The sequence below is a fragment of the Lissotriton vulgaris genome, chromosome 5, assembly GCF_964263255.1.
Source record: "Lissotriton vulgaris chromosome 5, aLisVul1.2, whole genome shotgun sequence".
Classification (NCBI taxonomy): domain Eukaryota; kingdom Metazoa; phylum Chordata; class Amphibia; order Caudata; family Salamandridae; genus Lissotriton; species Lissotriton vulgaris.
The window spans coordinates 1,897,315,690-1,897,342,068 of record NC_141693.1 but is presented as its reverse complement, the minus strand read 5'-3'; the positions used below and the strand labels follow the sequence as shown (position 1 = coordinate 1,897,342,068).

Below are 26,379 nucleotides of genomic sequence, written 5' to 3'. Positions count from 1 at the left end.
CAATAATCCACTCTGCTGATGACTAACGCCTGCACAAGTGTTTTTCTGTGGCAGTCTGGTAGATAAGGGAACACTCTTTTTAACATGCCAATTGCCCGAAAGCAGGTGCTGGCCACTTGATTTACATGGTCCTTAAAAGTGAGTGTCTGATCCAAAAGTACTCCTAGGTTTTTGACCGTGCTCTTGGGGCTGGGAACAGGTCCTAATTCCAAGGGCCACCATTCAGGCGACCAGTATGTTGCTGCATGGCCAAACAACATGACCTCTGTTTTCCCTACGTTGCATTGAAGACAGTTTGATGACATCCACTTGGATATTGCCCTCATTCCGTCTGCAAAAGATCTTTTTATTGCAGGTGTCAGATTTTTGAAGGGGAAAAGAAGTTGGGTGTCATCGGCGTATGACACCGGGGTGAACCCAAATGATCTTGCTAAGTTGGCTAAGGGGGCCACATATACGTTGAATAGTGTCGGGCTTAAACAAGAGCCCTTATTGAGCTCCCTGTGGATGGATTTATGGGAGCCCAGCCTTACTTCTTGGGAGCGGCCAGACGGAAAGCTTTCCATCCAGGACAGAGCCACTCCTTCCAGACCTACATCCTTTAAACGGTCGAGAAGCACCGTGTGAGACACCGTATCAAATGCGGCGGAGAGGTCCAACAGCACCAGAATCATAGAACTGCCCTCATCCAGTGCCATTTTTATGTTATTGGTCACTGTTGCTGATGCTGCTATATGAATTACTGTTCTTACTTCTCACCTCTAGTTGTGTCACTTTCATCTCTTCTTTGCGATGCAGTTCAAGAATATCCTGAAGCATTTTCTTCAAACAGACTAGATAGTCCTGAAACTTCTCCTAAAAGAAGAAAGTCAATATTTTAAAAACCATAAAGACATTGTGCAACTATCGTTCAAGAGGTTGAGACCCTTACACAGAGGTGTGGAATTTTCTAAAATATTTACTTTTTTAAAGGACGAGATGCTTCCAAAATCTTCCTATACCGTAAGAAGTAAAAAGAAAAAAAGAAAACTTGCCCTTTTCGGCTTAATGCTGAAAAGTGACAAATTATGGCACCAGTCTTATTATTTAAAAGCTCTGATACTGCGTCACTGATTATGTTAGGGCTCATATTATATGAGGGTTTGGACTTTAGCAAGGTTTTGAATTTGCCACCATTCTGAAAATCTACATAGGCATTTGTAGTGGCGTGCTACAAATCACAACAGACAATCTTTATATTTTAATGGAGCCTTTATTATGTGCTACTGCCCTCGTCCCTGTCCCTACTCTAACTGCCCCTTTCCTGTCTCCACTCCTCCTCTTCCTCTGGCCCCCTAGCTCCGCCCACTCCCAACTACTAGAATGCATCACAATATTACATCTCCCCCCTTGTTAACGAAATGAACTTAGCGTCCAACATATTTATAGTTCCTCGATCAGCCATACGGGTCTGCGGGCCGTTTGTTTGAGCTATGGAGACGCATCTCCGTTTCCGTTGTGTGGCTTTCTGTCACCTTGACGAGAGCATCCTTTACTACAAGAGTGCATCTTTGCAATTGCACGACGTCTCGTGTGATCTGCGTATGCTCAGATTCGTGGTGGTTTTCAATCAGCTTCTGGGTGATCCACTCACCATCAGTGTCTGAGATGACTGTGAAGGGCTCAGCTTGATATCGGCAGCCTGTCTTCCTTTGTGACTCTTATTCGATTGACGCTCGATCTCCTTTCTGAGGGGATGTTGTTCTGGTTCTCTTCCGAACACCCGCATTTATTTTTACTTTTTCTTGTCTTGTCCGGTTGAGGGCAACACTGCCCTCCTGTTCAGAGTCATGTATGCCAGACGGTAAGGTACTATCTGAAGAGATCGTCTTGGTTTGGTTTGGGGACTCATTTGCTGCCTTTGGTTGTCTCATCCACTCCTGCTCGCGTTTGGGACTGGTGAACCCTTGGACCATCTGTGCATATGTATGTTTCTCTCTCATCCGATGATGATCTGTCTCTATTGACACGTCTGGCTTTCCTTGCAGACTGACTGGCTGGTCCTTTTCCATCCGGTGAGTAATGTCCACTATCTCTGTTTTCCTTTTGTAGGCCTTTTGAGTCAGCCTCGCTGACCCCATCAGGGGTGACGGTGTATTATTTAGGTCTTGATATACCTGTGACTGACATGACAGGTTGTCTTGTGGAGTGATTGAGTATTCAGAGACATTGGTGTGAGACATGTTGCTTTTGATGGGAAGAATGTCCCTTGGTTCTATGGTGTGTTCGGGTGGTTGACGCCATGGCCGTTGTCGGGACTATGACTCGGTCGACTCGAGGGATCGAGCAGACGTGCTTTCTGAATCGGAAGAGTCTTTTGTTGTTTTCCTTTGAGAAAGCTCCTTTGAGTGTGTCCTGAATGGTAAATTTCGGAGATAGATAGGCAGTGACGGGCTGCTCCTAGAGTCGGAGGTTTCTTTGGGATATTTCTCCGGGTACCTTGTAGGAGAGTAGGGTCTGCTATCCTATGGTCACCCCAATTTTTGCTTTTTGCTTCACTGGTTTTTGACTTACTGAGGCTGTGGGCCTGCTAATCAGACCCCCAGCCTGCTGTTCTCTCTCTAAATTCGTAATACATGTGCTATAGGTACATACCACAATTGGAAATGGACTCCTTGTCAGCCCCTGTACCATGCACTATAGGTGCTCAGGGCATAGGTGCCACCAAGGCCTACCAGGGGCTGAAGCATAGCTTTCGCCACCCCTGGCTGGTTCTTAAATTGACATAACTGGCTGATCACTCAGCTGGGGCAAGTTGGTGTAATCACCCTTTGCTTAGATATAGTATAGCTATATCTAAACCTATATCTGGACACATATAATCCTGTGAGCCACTCCTATGGAAGGCCTTATCAATCCTGAAGGCAGAGTGCGTGGTTTAATGTGAGATGGAGCTCTGGCATGAGCTGAGCCTGTCTGCAGCTGTTGGGAACAACTCCCTAAGCGGTTCCGGGATAATGCCAAACCATATACTATTAAGTGCCTTATAATCCTCGCGGTTATATAGCAACTTTGGTTTGGCTTTATCAAAACATGTTGTGTAAGGTGTCATACGATTTGGAATACTATCCCCTCGACAGTTCTGTCGACGGGGATAGCATTCCACCCCTCTAGAGGGAGAAGACATGTTACTTTACTAAAACGCGGTTGATTTTTAAAAGAGCTTCAGATCCACAAAATGGATGCTTCTGCCACAGACACAAGTCTGACCTCCTGCTGCCGACCGAAACTCAGCAGAGGAGGCCTGGACAAAGGGTTTCCTGTCACAGGGAGGTGTCACACCACCCCAGACAGGAGGTAGTGGATTGTAGCAGGGAGGTTTGAAAGAAACCAGACACTACCTGGGGAGCACAAGGCTGCCCCTTGCATAATCCGGCCAAACCGGTTCTGGGGCACACCAGCCCCTGTCCCAGCGCGGCCTGGATCAAAGGAAAGGGGTCTATCCACCCCCTTCCTGGGTCCCACCCATAGGAGGGGACCTAGCAGGTAATCCAGCCCCCTAGATTGGTATAAGAATGGGAGCAGTGCCAACGCACTCAGATTATCCTGATGAAACATTTGAAACGTGACTCTGGACCCTTCGACATCCTACTCAACGTAGAAGACTGAAGAATCTCCCTTGTGGTCAAGGAGTGACCACCCTTGTTTACAAAAAACACCCTGTGCAAACAGGCACCATCCAGCACCTCGACGTCTGCTTTGTTGCAGTTCCCGCCGGAACTCGAGCGACAGAGATCGGTGAGATCAAGCTTGCCTGCCTTCTTACAGCCCGATCCACAGTCCCTGCAGAGCTGAGACCCGTGGAGGCGACCGGAAGCGTGGGGCATGCCATCTTGAAAAGACCACGAGACGCTGACCGTGCAGCCCACGAGTGACCCTCGAAGCTGTACACCGGGGTTTGAGAAGCCCCAACCCTGAGCCACTCTTGCACCGAAGCTCACCCCTCTACACTCGACGAGTGCTGCGTGGGGCCCTTCTGCTTTCTTTGGCTCAACGCGTTGGCCCGGTCACTTGCCAGCTGGCTTGTGGCCCCTGTGCTGACGAAAACCTAAAACTGACTTGCGATTCTGGTTGCTCCAGACTTGCACCAGCTCCTCTGAAAAGGAGCACCTGCTCTGACCCTCCTGGTCCGAGTGAGAAGCAATCTTCCGGTCCTGCGTGGATTGCTCTTGCCAAGTGTTGGTTGCTCCAATCTTGAAGCTGACTGAGCCGACGGTGAGAGCCTGCGTGGGACAGATCGTGACCTGCTCCTGGACGTCGCAGATGCCCCAGAGCCCACGTGACAGCGGAGAGAAGCTCCTCGACAACCACCTGATTGCGCCCGACATTGCCTGGTTCCGTCCTGGTTCCACCCTGGTCACTGCTGAGTGACCCAGACTCTGTCCCCTCTGCTTTCAGGTACTTTACGACTCTGATCCACCCTTGGATCACACCGGACACTTCTCCTTCACATCCCCTGCAGCATCTTCAGCTTCAAGCACCAAGAACCTGCGTGACAAAACCCGACGCCACTTCGACCCTATGCACCCGCTTCCTGTGGGTGAGGTAACATTGCAACGCCGGTGTTCCCACACTGGTACACACCTCTAGGGTCTGTGTCTAAAGTTTGGTCCTTCTAGGTTCAGCGGAAGTATCCTTAAACTCTATTTGTGTAACTTTTACGGACCATTGACATTTCATTGGTGCAAGCCGCGCTTTAAGCGCTGCACCCGAATCCCGCAGGCTTTTCCCGACTTCAGCATTGCTAGTCCCGACTGCTCCCAGCGATTCCCTAGGCCCTAGGCCTAACCACTGTTCGATTGGTATCTCTTATACCCCTTTCTTAATATATGGTTTGAGTGGCCACCCGCCCTCATCCATAATTGTGCAACTTTGTATGTTATACTGTGCTTTTGATTTAACGCTTGTGCCCCTTTGCTCATAAAGAGTACTGGGGATTATTTTAGAAATAAACACATATATTTTTATAATATATACTTGTGTGGTGCCCTTTCATTTGATATTACAGGATTGTAATTGGTAAAACAGCTCGCTTAACACGACCTCTTGAGTTAAGCCTTTAAGGCTGCTTAGTCTATGCTACCCTTAAGATAGCTTGTCTAATAAGGTTGACTTACAACCAGACACCATAAGGGATTGTTTGGACTGATACAAGGTGGTTCCAGAATTGGAAACATCATATATCAGGCCAACTTCTCACATTGGTGTGCAGCGGTGCGGATTTGAGCTTGCTGTTGTTTTACCATTGCAATCTTTTTATCAAATTGGAAGACCACATCAAGTACCTTAGGTACATATAAATCAAAAGCTTAGCATATTAAGTTCTACTGAACCTAGTAGTTGTGGATTAAAGGGATTAGCACACCCTGACTACAACTCACTAGCAAGGTACAGTAGGGAAACACTTAGTGTAGGTAAGGGCACCACTTGCACCTCACTAGAATGGAATAGAATGAGATTTTTAAAGCGCATGGCTGCCCAAGAGCGTCCCAGCGCTGACAGAAAATCCAGGAAGTCAGGTCAGGCGGAAGCGAGAAGAAGGTCAAGGGAACAGCCATGTCTTCAAGGATTTACGGAAGAACAGAAGGTTAGGTTGGGCACGGAGGTCCAGTGGGAGAACATTCCACATCTTGGACGCCTGATAGGAAAACCGCCGGCCTCCGGAGCGTGCTTTCTTAATCCTGGGTATTTGTGTGAGGTGGACATTAGAGGATCAGAGGGTTCTGGACGTGATATAAGGAATCACGAGATCTTTAAGGATAGGCAGGCGCGTTTCCATGGAGGATTTTAGGAGTTAAGCACATGGCCTTAAACTGCACCCTTTGCTCCACAGGAAGCCAGTGGAGTGCTCTGATCACCGTTTTGGCAGAGCAACGATTTTTTGTCTGACGCAGGTGGAGCTTCAGGCTCTGTCCCTGCAACAGTTGACCCTACCAAGGCAACTTCCAGCTATGACAAACTTAGCCACAAAGACTTGAGTGCCTTGTGCATTGCAAGGGTGCTAAAAAGGGGCAGACACCCCACCATTCCTATCCTGATAGCCATCCTGGAAATGGATGACTTAAATAAGGAGAGTGTAGCTCCCTTAGCTTTAGGAGATGGAGTGAACCACCCTGAGAATGAGACCACTCCAGAAGAGGAGGAGGAAGAGGAGGAGGGCTCAGAAGTAGATGAACCTGAGAATCAGGATCAGCAGGGTAACCAGGTGTTAGTTGCCAGGCTTAACCAGGCCAACTTAAACCTACATGGGAATGGAGAGGGCCAGCACCTCCCCAGACCATACACCATAATTCCCTCAGGCAATAGAAGGGTGAGGTCTCCCTCAGGGGACTCTCATGTTTCTAGTGTCTCCAGGGAATCTCAAAGGGGAATTACTTCCCCCCAGAGGAAAGAGCATAGGGCCAGGATGAGGGCTGTCCAACTCCAGATAGAGAGGGAAGAAATAGCCTTGGCTCAAGCTAGACTTGCTTTAGCAAGAGAACAAAAGTTGTGTGGATTAGATTCCACTGGTGGCACCAATTTTCCTAGAGAGAAAGAGAGGAGCTATGACAATATAAACCTGACAAACATTGTGCCCCCCTACAAGGAAGGGGATGACATCCACAAATGGATGACTGCTCGAGAGAGCCTGCATGGTACAGCAGGTTCCTCAGGATCAGTGGGCTGCAATTTTATGGTACTCCTTTTCTGAGAAAGGGAGGGATAGGCTCCTCACAGTTAGACCCGAGGATGCCAAAAACTACTCTGTCCTGAAGAGTGCTCTTATTGAAGGGTTTGGCCTAACCACTGAGAAATACAGGTTGTTGTTCAGAGACACCCAAAAAGCACAGACTCAGGACTGGACTGATTTTGTTGATTGTGCCACTAAGGCTCTGGAGGGTTGGCTGCAGGGAAGTAAAGTCTCAGACTATACAGGATTGTACAATCTTATAATGAGAGAGCAGATCCTTAATAACTGTCAGAACCAGCGGTTGCATCAATACCTTATTGACTCTGATCTGACCTCTCCCCAAGAATTGGGAAAGAAGGCAGACAAATGGGTCAGAACAAGGATTAAGCAGAAACCCCAGAACCATGGTGACCAGAAGAAAACAGACCAGAAGGGTGGGAATCAGAAAGATAAAGAAAAGGACCAGAAGTCTTCAGGCCCCCAAACTAGTAATAAGGAGGGTGGTTCGCAAAATGACAAAAAGAAAAAGAAGAATGATGGCCCAAAGAAACCTTGGTGTAATACTTGCAAATCAGTTTCACACTGGGGCAGTGAGTGCACTAAGAAAAATCCAGTTCCTACCACTGCAGCTCCTAAAGCAACTGCACCCCCTAGTACAGTCAGCAGTGGTAGTGCACAACCTAAGGGGATAGTAGGGTTAACCTTGGGTACTGAGGTGGAATCTGGCCTAGTCAGAGTCCCCACTCAGGCAGTTCTCCTATATGATGTGGACTTATCCTTGTCCACTACAGTGAGTCCCAGTAATCTGGGCAAATATAGGCAGACGCCTTTAATCAATGAGAAACTGGCTCAGGCCTACAGGGACACTTGTGCCAGTGTCACTATGGTGACACCTGGCTTTGTGGACCCTGGTCAGATTGTACTAGGTGAGAGTTACCAAGTGACCAATGCAAGCAACTCCACTACTTCACATAGTGTGGCTGTTGTGAACTTCTCCTGGGGAGGGGTAAATGGCCTAAAGAAAGTTGTGGTAAGTGCAGACCTCCCAGTAGACTGTCTGTTAGGCAATGATCTTGAGAGCTCAGTTTGGTCAGAAGTGGAGTACAGGACTCATGCAGAAATGCTAGGGATTTCAGCTCATGTCCTTGCAGTGACAAGGTAGGGATTTCAGCTCATGTCCTTGCAGTGATAAGGTCTCAGGCTAAGAAGTACCTTCCTGAACCAGTGGTGGATCTTGAAACATTAGACCAACCACAACCCAAGAGAAGGATCAAGAGGGTTAAGGCTGTGCCTTCCCACTTGCCCCAGGTTGAGGATCAGACTTCACAGGAAGCTAATTCTGCAGTCCAAGAGGGTACTGTCTCAGAGGAACTTGAGCCTGACCAGGTTGAGTTTCTGGGGACAGGGGGACCCTCAAGGGCAGACCTGGGGCAGGCCCAATTAGATTGCCCTTCACTTGAACCCCTCAGACAGCAAGCTGCTGCTGAGGCTGCAGGGAATGCTCAGGGTGCCCATAAAGTTTATTGGGATGATGGACTCCTTTACTCAGAGGCTAGAGACCCCAAGCCTGGTACCACCAGGGGGTTGGTCATACCTTTGAAGTTTAGGGGTTTCCTTCTCACCTTGGCCCATGATATTCCCCTTGTAGGACACCTAGGCCAGAACAAGACTTGGGACAGGCTTGTCCCTCACCTTCACTGGCCTCACATGTCAGAAAATGTCAAGGAGTTTTGTCGCTCCTGTGTCACTTGCCAAGCCAGTGGTAAGTCAGGTGGCACAACAAAGGCCCCCCTGATACCACTACCGGTGGCGGGGGTGCCCTTTGAAAGAGTTGGAATAGACATTGTGGGTCCCATGGATCCTCAAACAGCATCTGGGCACAGATTTATACTGGTGGTAGTGGATCATGCCACCAGGTACCCAGAGGCAATTCCCCTGAGGACCACAACAGCACCTGTTGTGGCAAAAGCCCTCATTGCAGTTTTCTCAAGAGTGGGCTTTCCAAAGGAGGTTCTTTCAGACAGAGGTGCCAACTTCATGTCTGGATACTTAAAGGCAAAGTGGAAGGAGTGTGGAGTAAACTACAAGTTTACCACACTCTATCACCCACAGTGCAATGGGCTTGTGGAGAGATTCAACAAGACCCTAAAGGGAATGATAAAAGGATTACCAGAGAAGCTTAGGCGGAAATGGGACACCCTTTTACCCTGCTTGCTCTTTGCTTACAGAGAGGTCCCACAGAAGGGGGTTGGCTACAGCCCTTTCGAACTTTTGTTTGGCCACCCTGTGAGGGGTCCACTATGTTTGGTGAAGGAAGGATGAGAGTTACCTCTCAAAAAGCCTAAGCTAGATGTTGTGGACTATGTACTTGGTCTCCGCTCCAGGATGGCTGAGTATATGGAGAGAGCATCCAAAAACCTGGAGGCCAGTCAAGAATTACAGAAAGCTTGGCATGACCAAAAGGCTGTTCTGGTTGAGTTCCAGCCAGGGCAGAAGGTGTGGGTGTTGGACCCAGTGGGCCCAGCAGCACTCCAGGACAAATGGACTGGACCCTACCCTATCATTGAGAAAAAGGGAGAAGTCACCTATGTGGTTGACTTTGGAACCCATAGGAGCCCCCACAGGGTGCTCCATGTAAATAGTTTGAAAGCATTTGTTGACAGGAATGACATGAGTCTCCTCATGGCCACAGATGGGGATCAGGAGGAAGAGAGTGACCCTCTCCCAGACCTGCTTTCCCAGAACCCTGATGATGGTTCAGTTGATGGAGTAGCCTTGGCAGGCAGCCTCACTGAGCAGCAACAGGTGGACTGCTGACAGGTGTTGCAGGCCCACAGACACATGTTTTCACTCACACCCAGTCAAACTAACTGGTGCACCCATGAGGTGGACACTGGTGACAGTCTGCCTGTGAAGAATAAGATCTACAGGCAACCTGACCATGTCAGGGATTGTATAAAGGCTGAGGTGCAAAAGATGTTGGAGCATGGAGTGATTGAGCCATCAGAGAGCCCATGGGCTAGCCCAGTGGTCCTTGTGCCAAAACGTCATACCAAAGATGGAAAGAGACTACAGAGGTCTCAATGCTGTCACTGGGACAGATGCCCATCCCATTCCAAGAGCAGATGAGCTTATTGATAAATTGGCTTCAGCCAAGTTTCTGAGCACATTTGATTTGACAGCTGGCTACTGGCAGATCAGGTTAGCTGAAGAGTCAAAAGCCAAAACAGCATTCTCTACCCCTAGTGGACATTATCAGTTTGTGGTAATGCCCTTTGGTTTGAAGAATGCACCTGCCACCTTCCAAAGGTTGGTGAATCAAGTCCTTGCTGGGTTGGATGACTTTTGCGCAGCATATCTAGATGATATTGCGGTCTTTAGCTCCACCTGGGAGGATCCCCTGATCCACCTGAAGAAGGTTCAGGAGGCCCTGCAAAAGGCAGGCCTGACTATCAAGGCTACCAAGTGCCAGATAGGGAAGAGCAAGGTTGAGTACCTGGGCCACCTAGTAGGTGGGGGTCAGGTTCAACCATTGGAGAGCAAGATCCAGACCATACAGGACTGGGCTCCTCCAACTACCCAGACACAAGTCAGAGCCTTCTTGGGCCTGACTGGGTATTACAGAAAATTTGTGCAAAACTATGGGTCCATTGTGACACCATTGAACGACTTGACATCCAAGAAGATGCCCAAAAAGGTTCAGTGGACAGTTAGCTGTCAAAAGGCATTTGATGACCTGAAGAAGGCCATGTGCTCTGCACCTATCCTGAAGAGTCCTGACTACTCCAAACAGTTCATTGTACAGACAGATGCTTCTGAGTTGGGGGTGGGAGCTGTGCTTTCACAACTTAATCAATATGGTCAAGACCAGCCCATTGCTTTTATTAGCAGAAGGCTGACCCCCAGGGAGAAACGTTGGTCAGCTATTGAGAGGGAGGCCTTTGCTGTGGTTTGGGCCCTGAAGAAGTTGAGGCCATACTTGTTTGGTACTCACTTCCTAATTCAGACAGATCATAAGCCCCTCTTGTGGCTAAATCAGATGAAGGGTGAAAATCCCAAACTGCTCAGGTGGTCCATTTCCCTACAGGGGTTGGACTTTACAGTGGACCACCGCCCAGGGACTGACCATGGTAATGCAGATGGTCTCTCCAGGTACTTCCACTTAGAACATGAAGACTTATCTGGTCAAGGTTAAGTTTAATGTCCCTGCGTTTGGGGGAGGTGGGGGGGGGTGTAGGAGAGTAGGGTCTGCTATCCTATGGTCACCCCAATTTTTGCTTCACTGGTTTTCGACTTACTGAGGCTGTGGGCCTGCTAATCAGACCCCCAGCCTGCTGTTCTCTCTCTAAATTCGTAACACATGTGCTATAGGTACATACCACAATTGGAAATGGACTCCTTGTCAGCCCCTGTACCATGCACTATAGGTGCTCAGGGCATAGGTGCCACCAAGGCCTACCAGGGGCTGAAGCACAGCTTTTGCCACCCCTGGCTGGTTCTTAAATTGACACAACTGGCTGATCACTCAGCTGGGGCAAGTTGGTGTAATCACCCCTTGCTTAGATATAGTATACCTATATCTAAACCTATATCTGGACACATATAAACCTGTGAGCCACTCCTATGGAAGGCCTTATCAATCCTGAAGGCAGAGTTCGTGGTTTAATGTGAGATGGAGCTCTGGCATGAGCTGAGCCTGTCTGCAGCTGTCGGGAACAACTCCCTAAGCGGTTCCGGGATAATGTCAAACCATATACTATTAAGTGCCTTATAATCCTCGCAATTATATAGCAACTTTGATTTGGCTTTATCAAAACATGTCGTGTAAGGTGTCATACGATTTGGAATACTATCCCCTCGACAGTTCTGTCGACGGGGATAGCATTCCACACCTCTAGAGGGAGAAGACATGTTACTTTACTAAAACGCAGTTAATTTTTAAAAGAGCCTCAGATCCACAAAATGGATGCTTCTGCCACAGACACAAGTCTGACCTCCTGCTGCCGACCGAAACTCAGCAGAGGAGGCCTGGACAAAGGGTTTCCTGTCACAGGGAGGTGTCACACCACCCCAGACAGGAGGTAGTGGATTGTAGCAGGGAGGTTTGAAAGAAACCAGACAATGCCTGGGGAGCACAAGGCTGCCTCTTGCATAATCCGGCCAAACCGGTTCTGGGGCACACCAGCCCCTGTCCCAGCGCGGCCTGGATCAAAGGAAAGGGGTGTATCCACCCCCTTCCTGGGTCCCACCCATAGGAGGGGACCTAGCAGGTAATCCAGCCCCCTAGATTGGTATAAGAATGGGAGCAGTGCCAACGCACTCAGATTATCCTGATGAAACATTTGAAACGAAACTCTGGACCCTTCGACATCCTACTCAACGTAGAAGACTGAAGAATCTCCCTTGTGGTCAAGGAGTGACCACCCTGTGCAAACAGGCACCATCCAGAACCTCGACGTCTCCTTTGTTGCAGTTCCCGCCGGAACTCGAGCGACAGAGATCGATGAGATCAAGCTTGCCTGCCTTCTTACAGCCCGATCCACAGTCCCTGCAGAGCTGAGACCCGTGGAGGCGACCGGAAGCGTGGGGCACGCCATCTTGAAAAGACCACGAGACGCTGACCGTGCAGCCCACGAGTGACCCTCGAAGCTGTACACCGGGGTTTAAGAAGCCCCAACCCTGAGCCACTCTTGTACCGAAGCTCACCCCTCTACACTCGACGAGTGCTGCGTGGGGCCCTTCTGCTTTCTTTGGCTCAATGCGTTGGCCCGGTCACTTGCCAGCTGGCTTGTGGCCCCTGTGCCGACGAAAACCTAAAACTGACTTGCGATTCTGGTTGCTCCAGACTTGCACCAGCTCCTCTGAAAAGGAGCACCCGCTCTGACCCTCCTGGTCCGAGTGAGAAGCAATCTTCTGGTCCTGCGTGGATTGCTCTTGCCAAGTGTTGGTTGCTCCAATCTTGAAGCCGACTGCGCCGACGGTGAGAGTCTGCGTGGGACAGATCGTGACCTGCTTCTGGACGTCGCAGATGCCCCAGAGCCCACATGACAGCGGAGAGAAGCTCCTTGACAACCACCTGATTGCGCCCGACATTGCCTGGTTCCGTCCTGGTTACACCGTGGTCACTGCTGAGTGACCCAGACTCTGTCCCCTCTGCTTTCAGGTACTTTACAACTCTGATCCACCCTAGGATCACACCGGACACTTCTCCTTCACATCCCCGGCAGCATCTTCAGCTTCAAGCACCAAGAACCTGCGTGACAAAACCCGACGCCACTTCGACCCAATGCACCCGCTTCCTGTGGGTGAGGTAACATTGCAACGCCGGTGTTCCCACACTGGTACACACCTCTAGGGTTTGTGTCTAAAGTTTGGTCCTTCTAGGTTCAGCGGAAGTATCCTTAAACTCTATTTGTGTAACTTTTACGCACCATTGACATTGCATTGGTGCAAGCCGCGCTTTAAGCGCTGCACCCGAATCCCGCGGGCTTTTCCCGACTTCAGCATTGCTAGTGCGACTGCTCCCAGCGATTCCCTAGGCCCTAGGCCTAACCACTGTTCGATTGGTATCTCTTATACCACTTTCTTAATATATGGTTTGAGTGGCCACCCGCCCTCATCCATAATTGTGCAACTTTGTATGTTATACTGTGCTTTTGATTTAACACTTGTGCCCCTTTGCTCATAAAGAGTACTGGGGATTATTTTAGAAATAAACACATATATTTTTATAATATATACTTGTGTGGTGCCCTTTCATTTGATATTACAGGATTGTAATTGGTAAAACAGCTCGCTTAACACGACCTCTTGAGTTAAGCCTTTAAGGCTGCTTAGTCTATGCTACCCTTAAGATAGCTTGTCTAATAAGGTTGACTTACAACCAGACACCATAAGGGATTGTTTGGACTGATACAAGGTGGTTCCAGAATTGGAAACATCATATATCAGGCCAACTTCTCACATACCTTTCTCGAAGTGGCTTCAGTGTCATCTCACTGGAGAGGTTGTTTGATAACCACATGTTTATGTCTTGTGTTTGATCCCAGGGTGTTTCATATTTGCCTCTCTCACATGATGGTAATGACCTCCTCTCAGTTTCCTCGTTATCTCGGATGTCATGGATGCGTTTGTCTTCCCCTTTCCGGTGTCTGAGTGAATCAGTCCATCTTATGCGGTTGGCTTCTTCTTTCCGCTTGCTTTGTGCACGGACATCTGTGCTATGGTTGTGATGTGTTCTACTGCTTGATGCTTCCTCGGACGCATCTACAGAATTTGGCGAATAGTGGGATGCTCGGGGGTGCTCGTGTGTCGATTTCCAGTGTTGACATGATTGTTCCCATCTTCTGCAGTTTGTTTTTCTTGCCCGCATGTTGGGTAGACTGCCATCTTGTCCATGAGTGCGATCTGTCCCACTTGACGCTTCATCCTCTTCAGAATAGTTTGTGCCATGCTTTGAATGACTCCTTGAGGTTGCGTCAGTGAGACTGTCACAATCCTGGATTGTCCCGGTCTTTTGTATTGTTGATTGGGAGTATTCCATGTCCCTTTGTCTCTCCCGCTGTCTTATCTCTGATCTGCCTTCACCCTTCCTCTTTCTGGTTTTGTTTGTTTCTTGGGTTTTGTTCCCAGACATGAGGGATGTCTCTTTCCTGGTATCTTTGTGTCTTGCATTCGGGTGCACTTCTTTTGATATGTCTCGTGCTTTGACCCGCACTCCAACTTCGGCCTTTCTGACGATTTCCTTTAGCGACCAATGCCCTCGAAGGATCTTGCGCGTCGTGTTAGAATTTGAACAGCCTTCGATTATCCGGAGCCGAACTGCTGCCTCATTTGTAAATGTATTGAAATGGCAGCATGGTACCAAACTTTTCAACCGGGTGATGAATTTTGGCAATGGTTCTCTTGGTTCCTGCCGTGCTGTGTTGAAGGCGATGCGATCATGATCCACGTCTGCCTGTGCGTGGAAATGGGCACGTAGCTTCTCTTGGGGTCTTTCGTAGGTCTCTGTGTCCTTTTCAGGAAATATTCTGAGTAAGCGTCGGCCCTCATGACCTACCAGCTGGAGGAGTAGTATCAGACATTTTCTATCTCTTCGCTCACCAGTTACTTCAAGAAAATCGTCCAGTGATTCCAGCCACCGGTTCCATTCAAGACCCAAACTCCGAGTGTCGGTCTGTGTCACTGGGGGCGGCACTTCAATGCAGGGATTGGACCGTTGTGTTGCTTTTCCCACCGCCATGAGGGAGGAAGATTCTGATCTGCTACGGTCACAGGACTGTTCACTTTGCTCCCGTCTTCTTCGCTGACTCTTTTCAGCCGAGATCCTTGGTCTGGTTGTTTCCTTTGAGGTTGGTAAGCTTCGCAACTGTCTCGATAGGCGCCAGTGAATGAAACTTAGATTTCTTGAGTTCAGAATTGCCACCACTCAGCTACACTATGCGTGACTCGTGGCTTGCTTTCTTTAGAGTCGCATGTTAGCTGCAGGTGGTTGGTGGCTCTTCCGCAATGGTGCCTGGCACATTTGACATCTTGTTCGCTCATGTGTCTCTTTCTGGACTTGTGCAGGTTATCCAATCACTTCGTTGATGAGAGAAGGCTTACTTGACATTCATCTGCTCATGCTTCTGAATCATTTATTTTCTTAGCTCCCATTACTTTTAATGGTTTGTCTTCACGTGGTGCTGAACGTTTACTTTGGCACTTGTCTTTGCTCGTGCTTGTTACATTCGGGATCTGCATTTGCTTGCGCTCGCTGACTTCGGAACTTGTGTTCATCCGTGCTTGTTTATATTCACCGTTGTCTTTACTTGTCTCTGGCATTTGCTTGTGCTTGTTCTATTGTGCTGTTGTTTTCGCTTGGTCCTTGTATTTGCTTGTGCTTATTTCATTTGGCTGGTGTGTATTCTTTCATTACGTTTGCCACTGCTTGTTCGCTTGAGTTTATCAATGTTTGCTCCTTCACATTTGCTCATTTACATTTGCCAATGCTTGTTCCTCTAAACTGGCCAAGGCTGGTTCCTTATTGTTCACTTGCAGTTATCAATGCTTGTTTTATTTCAGGTACCAATGCTTGTTTGGTTTCAGGTACCAGTGTTTGTCGTATTTCCGTTACCAATGCTTGTTTTATTTCCCTTACCAATGCTTGTTTTATTTCCTTTGCCCCCGCTTGCTTGATACTTATTTTTGTCTTTGTCGATGCTTGTTTGCTTGATTCTCGCTTTTGCCAATGCTTGTTTGCTCGCGTCTTGCTCTTGCCAATGCTTGTTTTGTATTTGCCAAGGCTTGTTTGCTTGCCTCTTGTCTTTGTCAATGCTTGTTTAGTCTTTGCCAATGCTTGTTTGCTTGATGCTCGCTTGTGCCAATGCTTGTTTGCTTGCTTCTTGCTTTTGCCAATGCTTTTTTGGAATTTGCCAAGGCTTGTTTTCTTGCCTCTTGTCTTTGCCAATGCTTGTTTTGTCTTTGCCAATGCTTGCTTGCTTTTTCCAATGCTTGTTTATGCTCTTTGCCAATGCTTGTTTTGTCTTTGCCATTGCTTGCTTTTTCCAATGCTTGTTTATGCTCTTTGCCAATGCTTGTTGATCCCTTAAACTGCCTGACCTCAAAATGGCCGCTTGCACTCTGCACATAGGATGTCTCATTGGCTGCCTGAATCCAAGATGGCCGCCACTATGAGAATCTCGTTTCCCACGAGATCTCAGTCTCATTCAGGCCTCCAGACTCACGTCTCTTCACTCGGCACTCACCGGCAGCCGATTTCCAGGCAGACAGCACTTCCAAACAAACCCGGGACACCAGCGTGGCAGGTAGGATCGGGGTGGGCTCCCAACCTCCGTTTCTTCAGCCGCCCTGCCACTCCTCACGCATCCGGGGTGAGCACCAGGTCCTAGCGCTCGGCCGCGCTTTTCCTGCCGGGGCAGGTCCAGCGCTCGACAGCACTCACCAACTTGGGCTTCACGTGCCCAGCCGATCGCGGAGTAGGGGACATTCACCGCTGGCCTTCTCACTTTTGGCCGCGGTTTCCTTTCAGCACATGTGTTGCAACAACGACTTACAGCGTGTGCAACGCGGGACGGGTCACAAGTCTATGTGGGCTTTGGAGGTGATTAGCTGCACCATCCCACCCTCGTCTCCAGCTGTAGTGTCGTGCTACAAATCACAACAGACAATCTTTATATTTTAATGGAGCCTTTATTATGTGCTACTGCCCTCGTCCTTGTCCCTACTCTAAATGCCCCTTTCCTGTCTCCGCTCCTCCTTTTCCTCAGGCCCCCTAGCTCCGCCCACTCCCAACTACTAGAATGCATCACAATATTACAGCATTGATTAGGAGTTGATGGCAATTCCCATATGGAATTCTGTTCTGCTCAAACATGAGGGGGCTGTTTCTGCATTCGTATTTTCCTGCTCAAGGATCAAAGGACCCCATTTTAGCAACCGAAAAATCTGTCCAGTAAAAGGGGTCTAGAAACCCCACCACAATGCAGCCTGGACTCGTTTTTGGGCTGCCATCCAACTCTCAGTCATGGCACAAGGGGAGCATGAAATACCCCTCTGCTTGACGATAGTCTACCGTGGCCTCTCCAAGTGGCCCTTCCTTCTCCCCCCTACCACTTGCTCCAAATCAGCCCACTCACATCTGCCACCTGTTAAAACAGGTGGTGAATGTGATACTCGCCACAGAGAAGAACATGCCATGCAGTATAACTGGGCCTGCACAGTTATTCCTCATTCTATTTAGATAAACTCATAACTGGTGAACAAGACTGTTTTTAGGAGTACAGATATACACCCCAGCCAGTACCATGTAACTCATAATCAGGGTCATAGAGTGACTGGAAATAGGAAAGAAGTGGTAGGGGAATGTCCTGCGAGTCTACGCACATCTACAAACGCACGTCTATGGGTATTCACTAACTCCCCTACGATCTTTACCCATATGGGAGAAGGTTGGATATGTAATCCTGACAAAGGCAGAAGTATACTTCTTTCATAGTGGGAAATAGCGGGTGAAGGGAAAGTGAATTTGCAACTGCTCAGCAGATTTTCGCATAAGCAAATATACATGGAAATCAAAACAGTTTCTAGGAGTAGTGTTCAGGCCTACATCTGTAAACTCTTGTGAATTCCTGAAAGTAATAAATCTGAACTAATGCAAGTACAGCAGGTGCGCTTAGGTCACTTTCATAAAAAAAATATATATTAGCTGCAAATACAGTTAACTAAAAAAATGGTTTCGAGAAATATTTAAAGTTGTGCAACAGTTTTCGTTTTTAAGTTGGGATTTTTTTGTGTACATTTTATTTTGAAAGTAATCACCAGTGTTGCTTTCATGCTTCCGAATGCATTTGCATATAATCAGGGAGAAATGTGGGAGCATTGTATGTAGTTTATTGTTAAATTTTTCAAGCATATGCACAGGTTCTTATACTGAAAACACTGTCATTGATGCAAGCTGAGCTCACTGCTGGCTGCACTTCCTTGGAGCACTCACATCAACAATAAAAGCTTTTGCATTTATTTTTCATATATACAAGTTTGAGCACATTATACAAAAAAATACAAACCTGGGAGCCTGGCAATACGAATGTCAGACTCTTTCTACTCTCCGTTTCTTAACCTCCTAGGTGCGACCGTCATGGCCAACGGCCCCACTCCCCCCCACTGAGGGTGTCAGCCACTGGACAACACTGGGGAGGGATATAGGCCCCTTTGGTTATTTTTTTCCTCAGGTTGCTAGGAAAGAGTTTCCCGGGCAGCCTATTTTTTTTTTCTTGTTTTTTTTTTACTTAATTGACGATTGGCACGCAGGGCACACTGAGGTCATTGCAGTAAAAGTGAAATTAAAACAAGCTGAAAGGCTTGTTTTACTTTCATTGAATCAGTGCTATATCTCAGCCAAACAAGCACTGATTCACATTAGGGAGGCATCATTAGAAAGGGTAGAACCTCCTCTTTCCAAAGGTACCTCTGCCCAGGGATCCCTGTTTGGGAATCGCCACATGAGAGTGATCCTCAAGAAGGCATCCGCCCACTAGCCTCAAGGAATAGGGGGAGCAGCTCCTTGAGCAAGGGCTTGTGCTCCTGGTTGGTGGAAAGGCGGGAAATTCAATCTAGAATCAGAATCAAACTCTAGAATCCCGTCACAGGTCGACTAGACCTTTTTACCTGTCAGTGTAGAAGGTAATCTTTCTCAACAAATCAATTCGAACCACTTTCATTTCCTTCCCCAAAGAACCACTGACAAAAGGTCAAGTTTGAAAATTTATTATAAAGCCAAAAGCAATTGTGTATATAAACACCTCAGCAAAAGGTTCAGCAAATACACAGGTACTAATACAAACATAATCCTACGGAAAAGTCTCAAACGACTGAGAAACAGCACTAATATAATTTCCAAGACCACTAAGCTTGCAAGAATTGCTATAATTTGGGTCTTGGCAGACATGGACGAAAGGAAGGAATACATCAGGATAAGTCTGTCCCTACTCTATACTAAGTGTCATCCCTACAACCAGGTTCTTTCCTATCAAAAGGTGTCAGCCGTGGCGACTTCCAAAGAAGTTCACTCACTCAGTTCGGACTTAGCCTCTTGAGTTCATCTCGCAAGCAGCTCTCTGCCTACCCAGCATCTTTCTTCGCCCTCGTGCGCTTCTACTCTGCTCTCCTCCCGGGGTGCTGTCCCTAATACGAAACCCACAATTCGGTTGACACGCCCCAAGGGACGCCCCTCTCGGAGTGTTAGTTTTCAAAGGGTCTTCTCCTTGAGGTCTTCATCCTTGTTCGTTGATAAACGGCCTTGGGTCCCACAGTCGTCTCCGCTTGAAGTTGCTTCCCTAAAATTCCACAACCACTCCTCCGGGTCTGTAACTATCATTCTAACTCTCATATACAATGGGCCCTTCTTTACTATCTTTGGGTAACCTTGCACCTGCAAAGGAACGCACATAAATCAGTTCGCAACAACATGCTACTTGCAATTAATTCTTTAAGGCAACCTTCTAGGAAAGGGCACTTCCATGATTTAAAGTTAGCAGACACATTCCTAACTCGGCCTACTCAATCCGTTATCCCCACCTGGGCCTCTGCACGTTTCGAGATGTCACCTCCTAACTTTTGGCAAAACAGTTTTACTCGTTAGGCCTGCATCATTATAGCAAAAAGAAAAGAATACATTTCCCAACTAAACACTTCTATGTCGTTACATGAGTAAAATAATGAATTACTAAACATGCATTGGAATACATGATGCTTCTTTAAACACACTTTAACTAAACTAACATTACTTTCACAAGTACATTTCTAGATAACATGTTTTTGATATACTAATGCCATGTAATGTTACAGCTATGGAAAATTCTGGTACATGAGTTCATAGCTTTGTGCCACACTTAACATGATTATAGGCCTCTTTATATGCGGGTGCGGATTACTTGTGAATATGATGCACCCCTACAAATTCTAACATAGTTTTGCGCTCTCTCATTGGCAATGTTTATATTTCAGCCTTTCAGACCACCTTGGAGGCAGTTGGAGGCAATTACAGCCCCCCCCCCTCACACCCTCCTGGGTGGCAGAGAGCCCACTAGACACCAGGTATTTCTTTAACTGTATAGATATAGGGTTGAGGGTTGACCAACATAGGCATGGCCATGCCGCCATCCCAAGTAAATAGAGAAACAGTCTTGCTTCCCCACCTTGGCGTGCATATGGGGTTAATTACCCCCAATCTGACCCCCCTCCCAGGGAATTAAGCCCGCTAGACACCAGGGAAATATTTTTTTAAATATGGGGGGGGGGGCTACCCTTGGTCATGCCCCCAACTCAAATAAATGAGGAGCAGTCTTTGTGCTCCCCATGGGGCAGATCAGGGTAATTACCATTGTTCTGCCCCGCCCCGGGCATGAAAGCCATTAGACGCCAGGGAATGTTTATTTTATGAATTTATAGGGGGGGGCCGCACAGCATGGACAGGACCATCCCACGCCCCAAGTAAATAGGGCACCAGTCTTTATTTCCCCCCTGGGAGGAGTATGGGATACTTACTCCTGATCTACCCCCCCCCCCCCTTCCCAGGGAGGGCTAAAAGCCCACTAAACAACAGGAATTTTGTTACTGTATTTATATGATATATATCATATAAATACAGTAACAAAATTCACACACACATATACACACTGTTTTATTGCCAATTAAGTCAAAGTTAATCAGTGAAATATCCGAAACAGGTAAAAAAGACAGAGGAAAAGGGGTAGGGGGAGGAAAATCGAGAGGAGGGGGAAACAAAGGGTGGGGGAATGGAAGGACAGCATGATATTTCCTAGTACAGTAGGCTACATCAGGTTCTGCATAATGTCCCCAACACCCCAAGCAGGGCAAATAGCAGAGTAACAACCAATATAACGACATAATACAAAATACGGTGGAGACCTAGTTGCTGGCTTGGCAAGCATGAGGTGTTAGGAGACACCAGTTGCACTATCATTCTTTCAGTAAGTGGGGGGATATAACGGGCCCATCTCGGAGTGTGTTTCATTAGACAAAGATGGGGTGGAAGATCTCTGGCACATGCAAGTCAAGAACGGTTACCATACATCTATGGGACGGAAGTGTAAGGGCATCAGTTTCCAGAAGTGGGAAAGCTGCTCTTGGCAGTATGCGGCATCCTGTAACCAAAATTTGACTGTGGGCGCAGGTCACTGATCCCAGTTAATGGCCACTCTCCATTTGGCTAGAAGAAAGACCATAGGTGGTGAGCCGGCATGCACATGATGGAGTGTCTTTAACGTAGCCCAGTAAACCCACCAGCAGGCAAAAAGGGGGGAAGATAACCAGTGACAGCAAAAATGATGGAGAAGACTTCCTTTCAGAAGTCCACAACCTTGGGTCAATGCCAGGCTAGGTGTATAAAGGGGGCTTGTGAAGAAGAACACCTAAGGCAGTGCTGGTCTGCAACTAACCCCATTCAAGAGAGCTGTGAAGGGGTACGATACAAGCAATGGAGAAACTTGAAGTGTATCAATCTCAGTCTGTAGTTGGGTGAGAGTGCTTTCATCTGTGCTCAGCAGAAGTACTGGATTTCTGTAATAGGGGGCTCAGTGTCAGTGTGCATTCAAGGTTGTAATAGTCGAAGAGGTTTGCATAATGGTGGAGACACAGTTTGTGTTTGCGTGGTGATGGAGTAGTGAGCATGTGTTCCAGAGCCTCAAGTGGGGCAGTGGGAAGTTGGGAATGTTTCATGCAGGGCACGGCAAGTCACACAGATTTGGTAATAGCAAAGTGTGTCCAACGGGGTCGGGGGAGTAGATTTTGAGCTCTCAAATATTGGTATACAAATTTCCACCGGGTAAAGGTCTGAAAAAGTGATAAGGCTGTATCAACGAGTGCATGCCCTGGTACTCACATCCTGCAGTGTTGGTAACTGGAGGTTCCATCAAAGGGTTAGAGGGAACATATAGGCAAGAGAGTCATATGCAAGATCACAGTCTATCCCAAGCCCAGCACATACATTCCACAGTGTTGATGTCTGCCAGAGGCTTGTACAGAGCATTGGAAAGGGGCCATGGCAACGAGGGGTCAGTTTTGATGGCAGTGTGAGGCTAGAAAGGTGTCGGATATAGCCAGTAGTGTAGCTACTACACCTGAGCACAGAATGTGTAAAGTGGCTTGTCTGGGTTGCCGAGTGGACAGGTAAGGGGTTCCTGGTAGATATGTGGTTGTTTGCAAGCCCATAACAGCTCTCTGAGATATCGCAGAGATGTGTCAGCAAGGGGAATGGGAACATTAAGGAACAGATAGAGAAACTTAAGTAGAAAGATCATTTTTGCTATCGCATTCTGACCCAACAGTTGCAACCAAGAACAAATCCGCACTCTGTCCTCCAACCAGGTGACAGTACAGCCAAAGTTTGCTTTCCGGAGTTCATCTGGATCTCGACTGAGCCAAATGCCCAAATATCGCACTGGTTCAGATACCACTGCAGCGGGTATTGTTAATGTTAATTATGTTAATTATTCTTGAATAGTGCTTGACTCACCCGGGGGCATCTCAGCGCTTGACTAGCAATATTCCTGAGACTGAAGGGGAAGACAAGTGAGATTAGAATAGGAAGGCTTTTAGCTGTTTCCTGAATGTGCTGTAGATATCAATTTTGCGAAGAGGATCTGGTAGCTCATTTCAGTACCTTGGCGCTAGATACGAGAAAGATTTTCCTCCAGAGTCACACAGCCTTATACTCGGTACTTGTAGGAAAAACCCGCGCCCCAGACATAGGGTTTCTGTTAGGTACGTGTTTAGTAAGTCTGTTTTGGAGGTATTTGCGACCTTTTCCCTTTAGTGCTGAGTAAGTGAGGCAACAGATCTTAAAGAATGATCTTTTTCTCACTGATAGACAGTGGAGTTCGCGCAGTAAAGGCGCCGATGCGGTACCCACTGGGCAATTCAATACCATCCTATCTGCAGTATTTTGAATCACCTGCAGTTTGCTCAGCAGGGTCTCTCCTACCCCTGCCAACAAGTCTTTGCCATAGTCCAGGCGGCTGATGACCATAGCCTGGACCAGCCTGGGAGGTCGGCATAACTGGGAGGATTTTGCGCAGCAGACGCAGGCTGTAGAAGCATGAGCTGGTCGTCGCGGCAATGTGGTCTTTCATAGATAGAGACTGGTCTAGTTTTAGCCCTAGGTTTTTGACACATTGAGTAGGAACAGGGGCTACTCCCAATTGGGCGGGCCACCACTCATCCGACCAGCTAGCTGTGGCTTTGCCCATTAGCAACAGCTCAGTCTTGCCAGGATTCAGCTGGAGGCAATTCTGCGTCATCCAACTGAAGATCTCAAGCATTCCTCTGGCAAACCGTGCTTTCTCTGCTACTATGTCAGTGCCGACCGAGAACATAAGCAGAGTATTGCGTGGTGAATGGCTGGGTGCCATCAATGAGGGCAAATTGGATGGATTTGAAACCAATTTATCTGAATGCCGGAGAAATCTCCAAATCTTATGACCTCACGGGTAACTGCCACAAGTTTCTCTTGGGGTCTACAGATATAAAGGGTGAAATCATTGGCATACTTTGAGACTATTAGTCCCCTGGTGGGGAAGCCAAGGCCACGATGAACATGGCGTTGTTGGAGACGCGCCGCCATGGGCTTCATTGCTACAGATGGGCGACAGTGGACAAGCCTGGTGTTTACAATGGGTTATCAGGAAAGGGTCAGATAACATGCCGTTCAGAGGTGACTAGGCAGTAGGGAAGGTATACAGCAATCGTATTTGCTGAAGAAAACGAGAAAAGAGCCAGAATTGTGTAAGAAGAGGGAAAAGGTAAGGGCACCACAGCGAGTCAAACACCTTTGTGGCATTGAGAAGGTCAGCAGCCGCTGAAACCTGGGGATGGAGATGGTGAAGAACCGCTAATAAGGTGCAGAGATTATGGGATGTGGAGCGGCCAGGAATAAACCTGAATTGGTCATGCCTTACAAGCGTGGGTATAAAGGGGGAGGAGGCCGCTCGTCAGGAGCTTCGCAAAGATCTAGTTGTCTACGTTGATCATAGATAGTGTCCAACATGAATCGCAGTGGGATGCGGCTTTATCCAGCTTGAACAGCGTAATAATGATTGCTTCTGCGAAAAAAGGTGGCTGGGAGACACGATCAAAAGATTCATCAAACATAGCAAGCATATGTGATGCACGGATGGTGATGCATTCTTTATAAAATGCAGTGGTCAGGCCATCAAGGCATGCACCTTGTGGCGTGGAAGACTTTGGATGACTTGCACTATCTCTTCCACCATAAACGGGGCATCCAGATGTGCCTGATGAGCACAATCCAGCCACAATAACTTAACAGTGTCCAGATATTCAAGCAGCTCGATATCGCTGTCAACAGAAGTAGTAGAATAAAGTTTAGTGTAGAAGGAGTTTATCGAGCCCAGAAGCCCGGATGGGATAGACTGGAGACTCAGGGTGTCATGTAACAGTTCCACCACGTAAGTGGACGCAGGATGGCTTGTGAAGCATGGCGGCTAGGGTCGTTCCGGTGCGGTCACCCTCCCTGTGTAGACGGGCCTGCACATCGCAATTCAAAAAAAATGAGTCTTGCCATTTGCTTCAGGAATATATATTTATAATAAAATAATGGGGTGAGTCTTGCCCATCCTACATTTAATTCCAAACCTCACCCCTAAAAACCCAGTCCTTCTGCTACCTTTCTGTCTATAGCATGCCATCCATTGTGCAATCAAGAGGACATTTGATTCTTTTGGGATATTTTTTTATACATATGGGACAGAAGAGTGTTGCTAACTCCCAATATTGTCCCACTTGCAATGGTAAACAGCTGAACTTTTTGGCTCTGGCAGGCTGCCACCTGGAAAAACCTACCAGGCTCAGACAGTTCAGAAAACTAGACATCCGTGGGAGTCCATGGTGGTGTACTGCTCATGCATCCTGCACCATTTTCTAACCCACAATGCCCTGCAACCCTTAAACTTTGACAAAAAACACACATATTACACACATTTCTATGAGGAAAACTTCTGGAATCTGTGGCTCACCACAGATTCCTACAACACAGCATTCCTCCAAAGCTCCAGATAAAAATGGTACCTCACTTGTGTGATTGGGTCAAGCGACCTGGACACAAAAGACCCTAAAGTGCTTTGTGGAGAGATCAGCAATAGGGGTAGCTGCAGGTTTGGGGCTGTGCTCAGCAGCCACTCATGGAAACCTATCAACCAGAGACATTTTTAACAAGTTGGCAACGAGAGGATTCCAGAGTGGTGTTCCCTGCATGAATTCCACAAGGCTTTCCTACCCACTATAACCTGCAAACCACACAATTTAACTAAAATTACAAATTTTCCTTACAGTTCTGTGATGTAAACTTCTGGAACCACAGTTATCCACAAAATTCCTAAAGTCCAGCATTGCCCTACTTGTACTGATAAAAATACTGCACCACTTGTGTGGTTGGGCCTAGTGCCTCTGGCCGGAACTAATCTAACCAAGGTTAATGGGAGTCCACACACTGAGAGGGGCACCTGCATGTTCCTCACCCACAACCTCATACTGCAGCACATATAAGCCAGACCTTACTTCAACTCCTGCAGTCCCAAAATCCTTAGGGAGCCACAGGTGTATCACACTGCTTGTTCCTCGACCAAAGCCCCAGTAGCCTCCGACTGCAACCTTTTACTGATCCTGGCTTCAGTTCTCTGCAATAACATTTTGACAGGTAAAAATAGTCTATAAAGAGAAACTGGTGCATGTGCACAGTTTAGCACTATCACATTAAGAAAATGGGTAGTTAAACCTGCAGTAACATGTTGAATAGCTGGAACAGATTCAGCATCTCATTTGCTAATATTTGAAGTATTTGAAGGGAGTCACCCTAGCAGCATGCACATGATTTGTGAAGCAGTATGAAGGATGAAGATATAAAACCCTGTAAATAAATGGGGGTTATAATGGAAATATACCTGTGATCACACTGGTCAAACAACACACAGATGGTTTCCCCCTACTGATATAGTATTCTTCAATAGGAAAATTGGTTATTCATTAAGGGGGGTTGTGAGCCCTTCTTAAGCATGCATGGCAATCCTTGTATGGGAAAACCAGTAAAGTCACTAAATTAATCTCTTAATGTAAAGTATTTATGTAGCACACAA

At 47.5% G+C, this 26,379-nt stretch overlaps 1 protein-coding gene across 3 annotated transcripts in view; it reads right to left on the bottom strand.

The window, feature by feature from the left end:
• Positions 1-26,379, bottom strand: part of LOC147717654 (E3 ubiquitin-protein ligase TRIM39-like) — a 286,591-nt gene that overhangs the window by 234,781 nt on the left and 25,431 nt on the right. For 2 of the 3 annotated variants that reach the window (XM_086924445.1, XM_086924444.1), the window contains exon 2: positions 760-855. The exons of the other annotated variant lie outside the window; for it this stretch is intronic. In XM_086924445.1, coding sequence (XP_086780571.1) covers positions 760-855 — 96 coding nt within the window. The remainder of the gene's footprint in view (positions 1-759; positions 856-26,379) is intronic. 3 annotated transcript variants of the gene reach the window in all.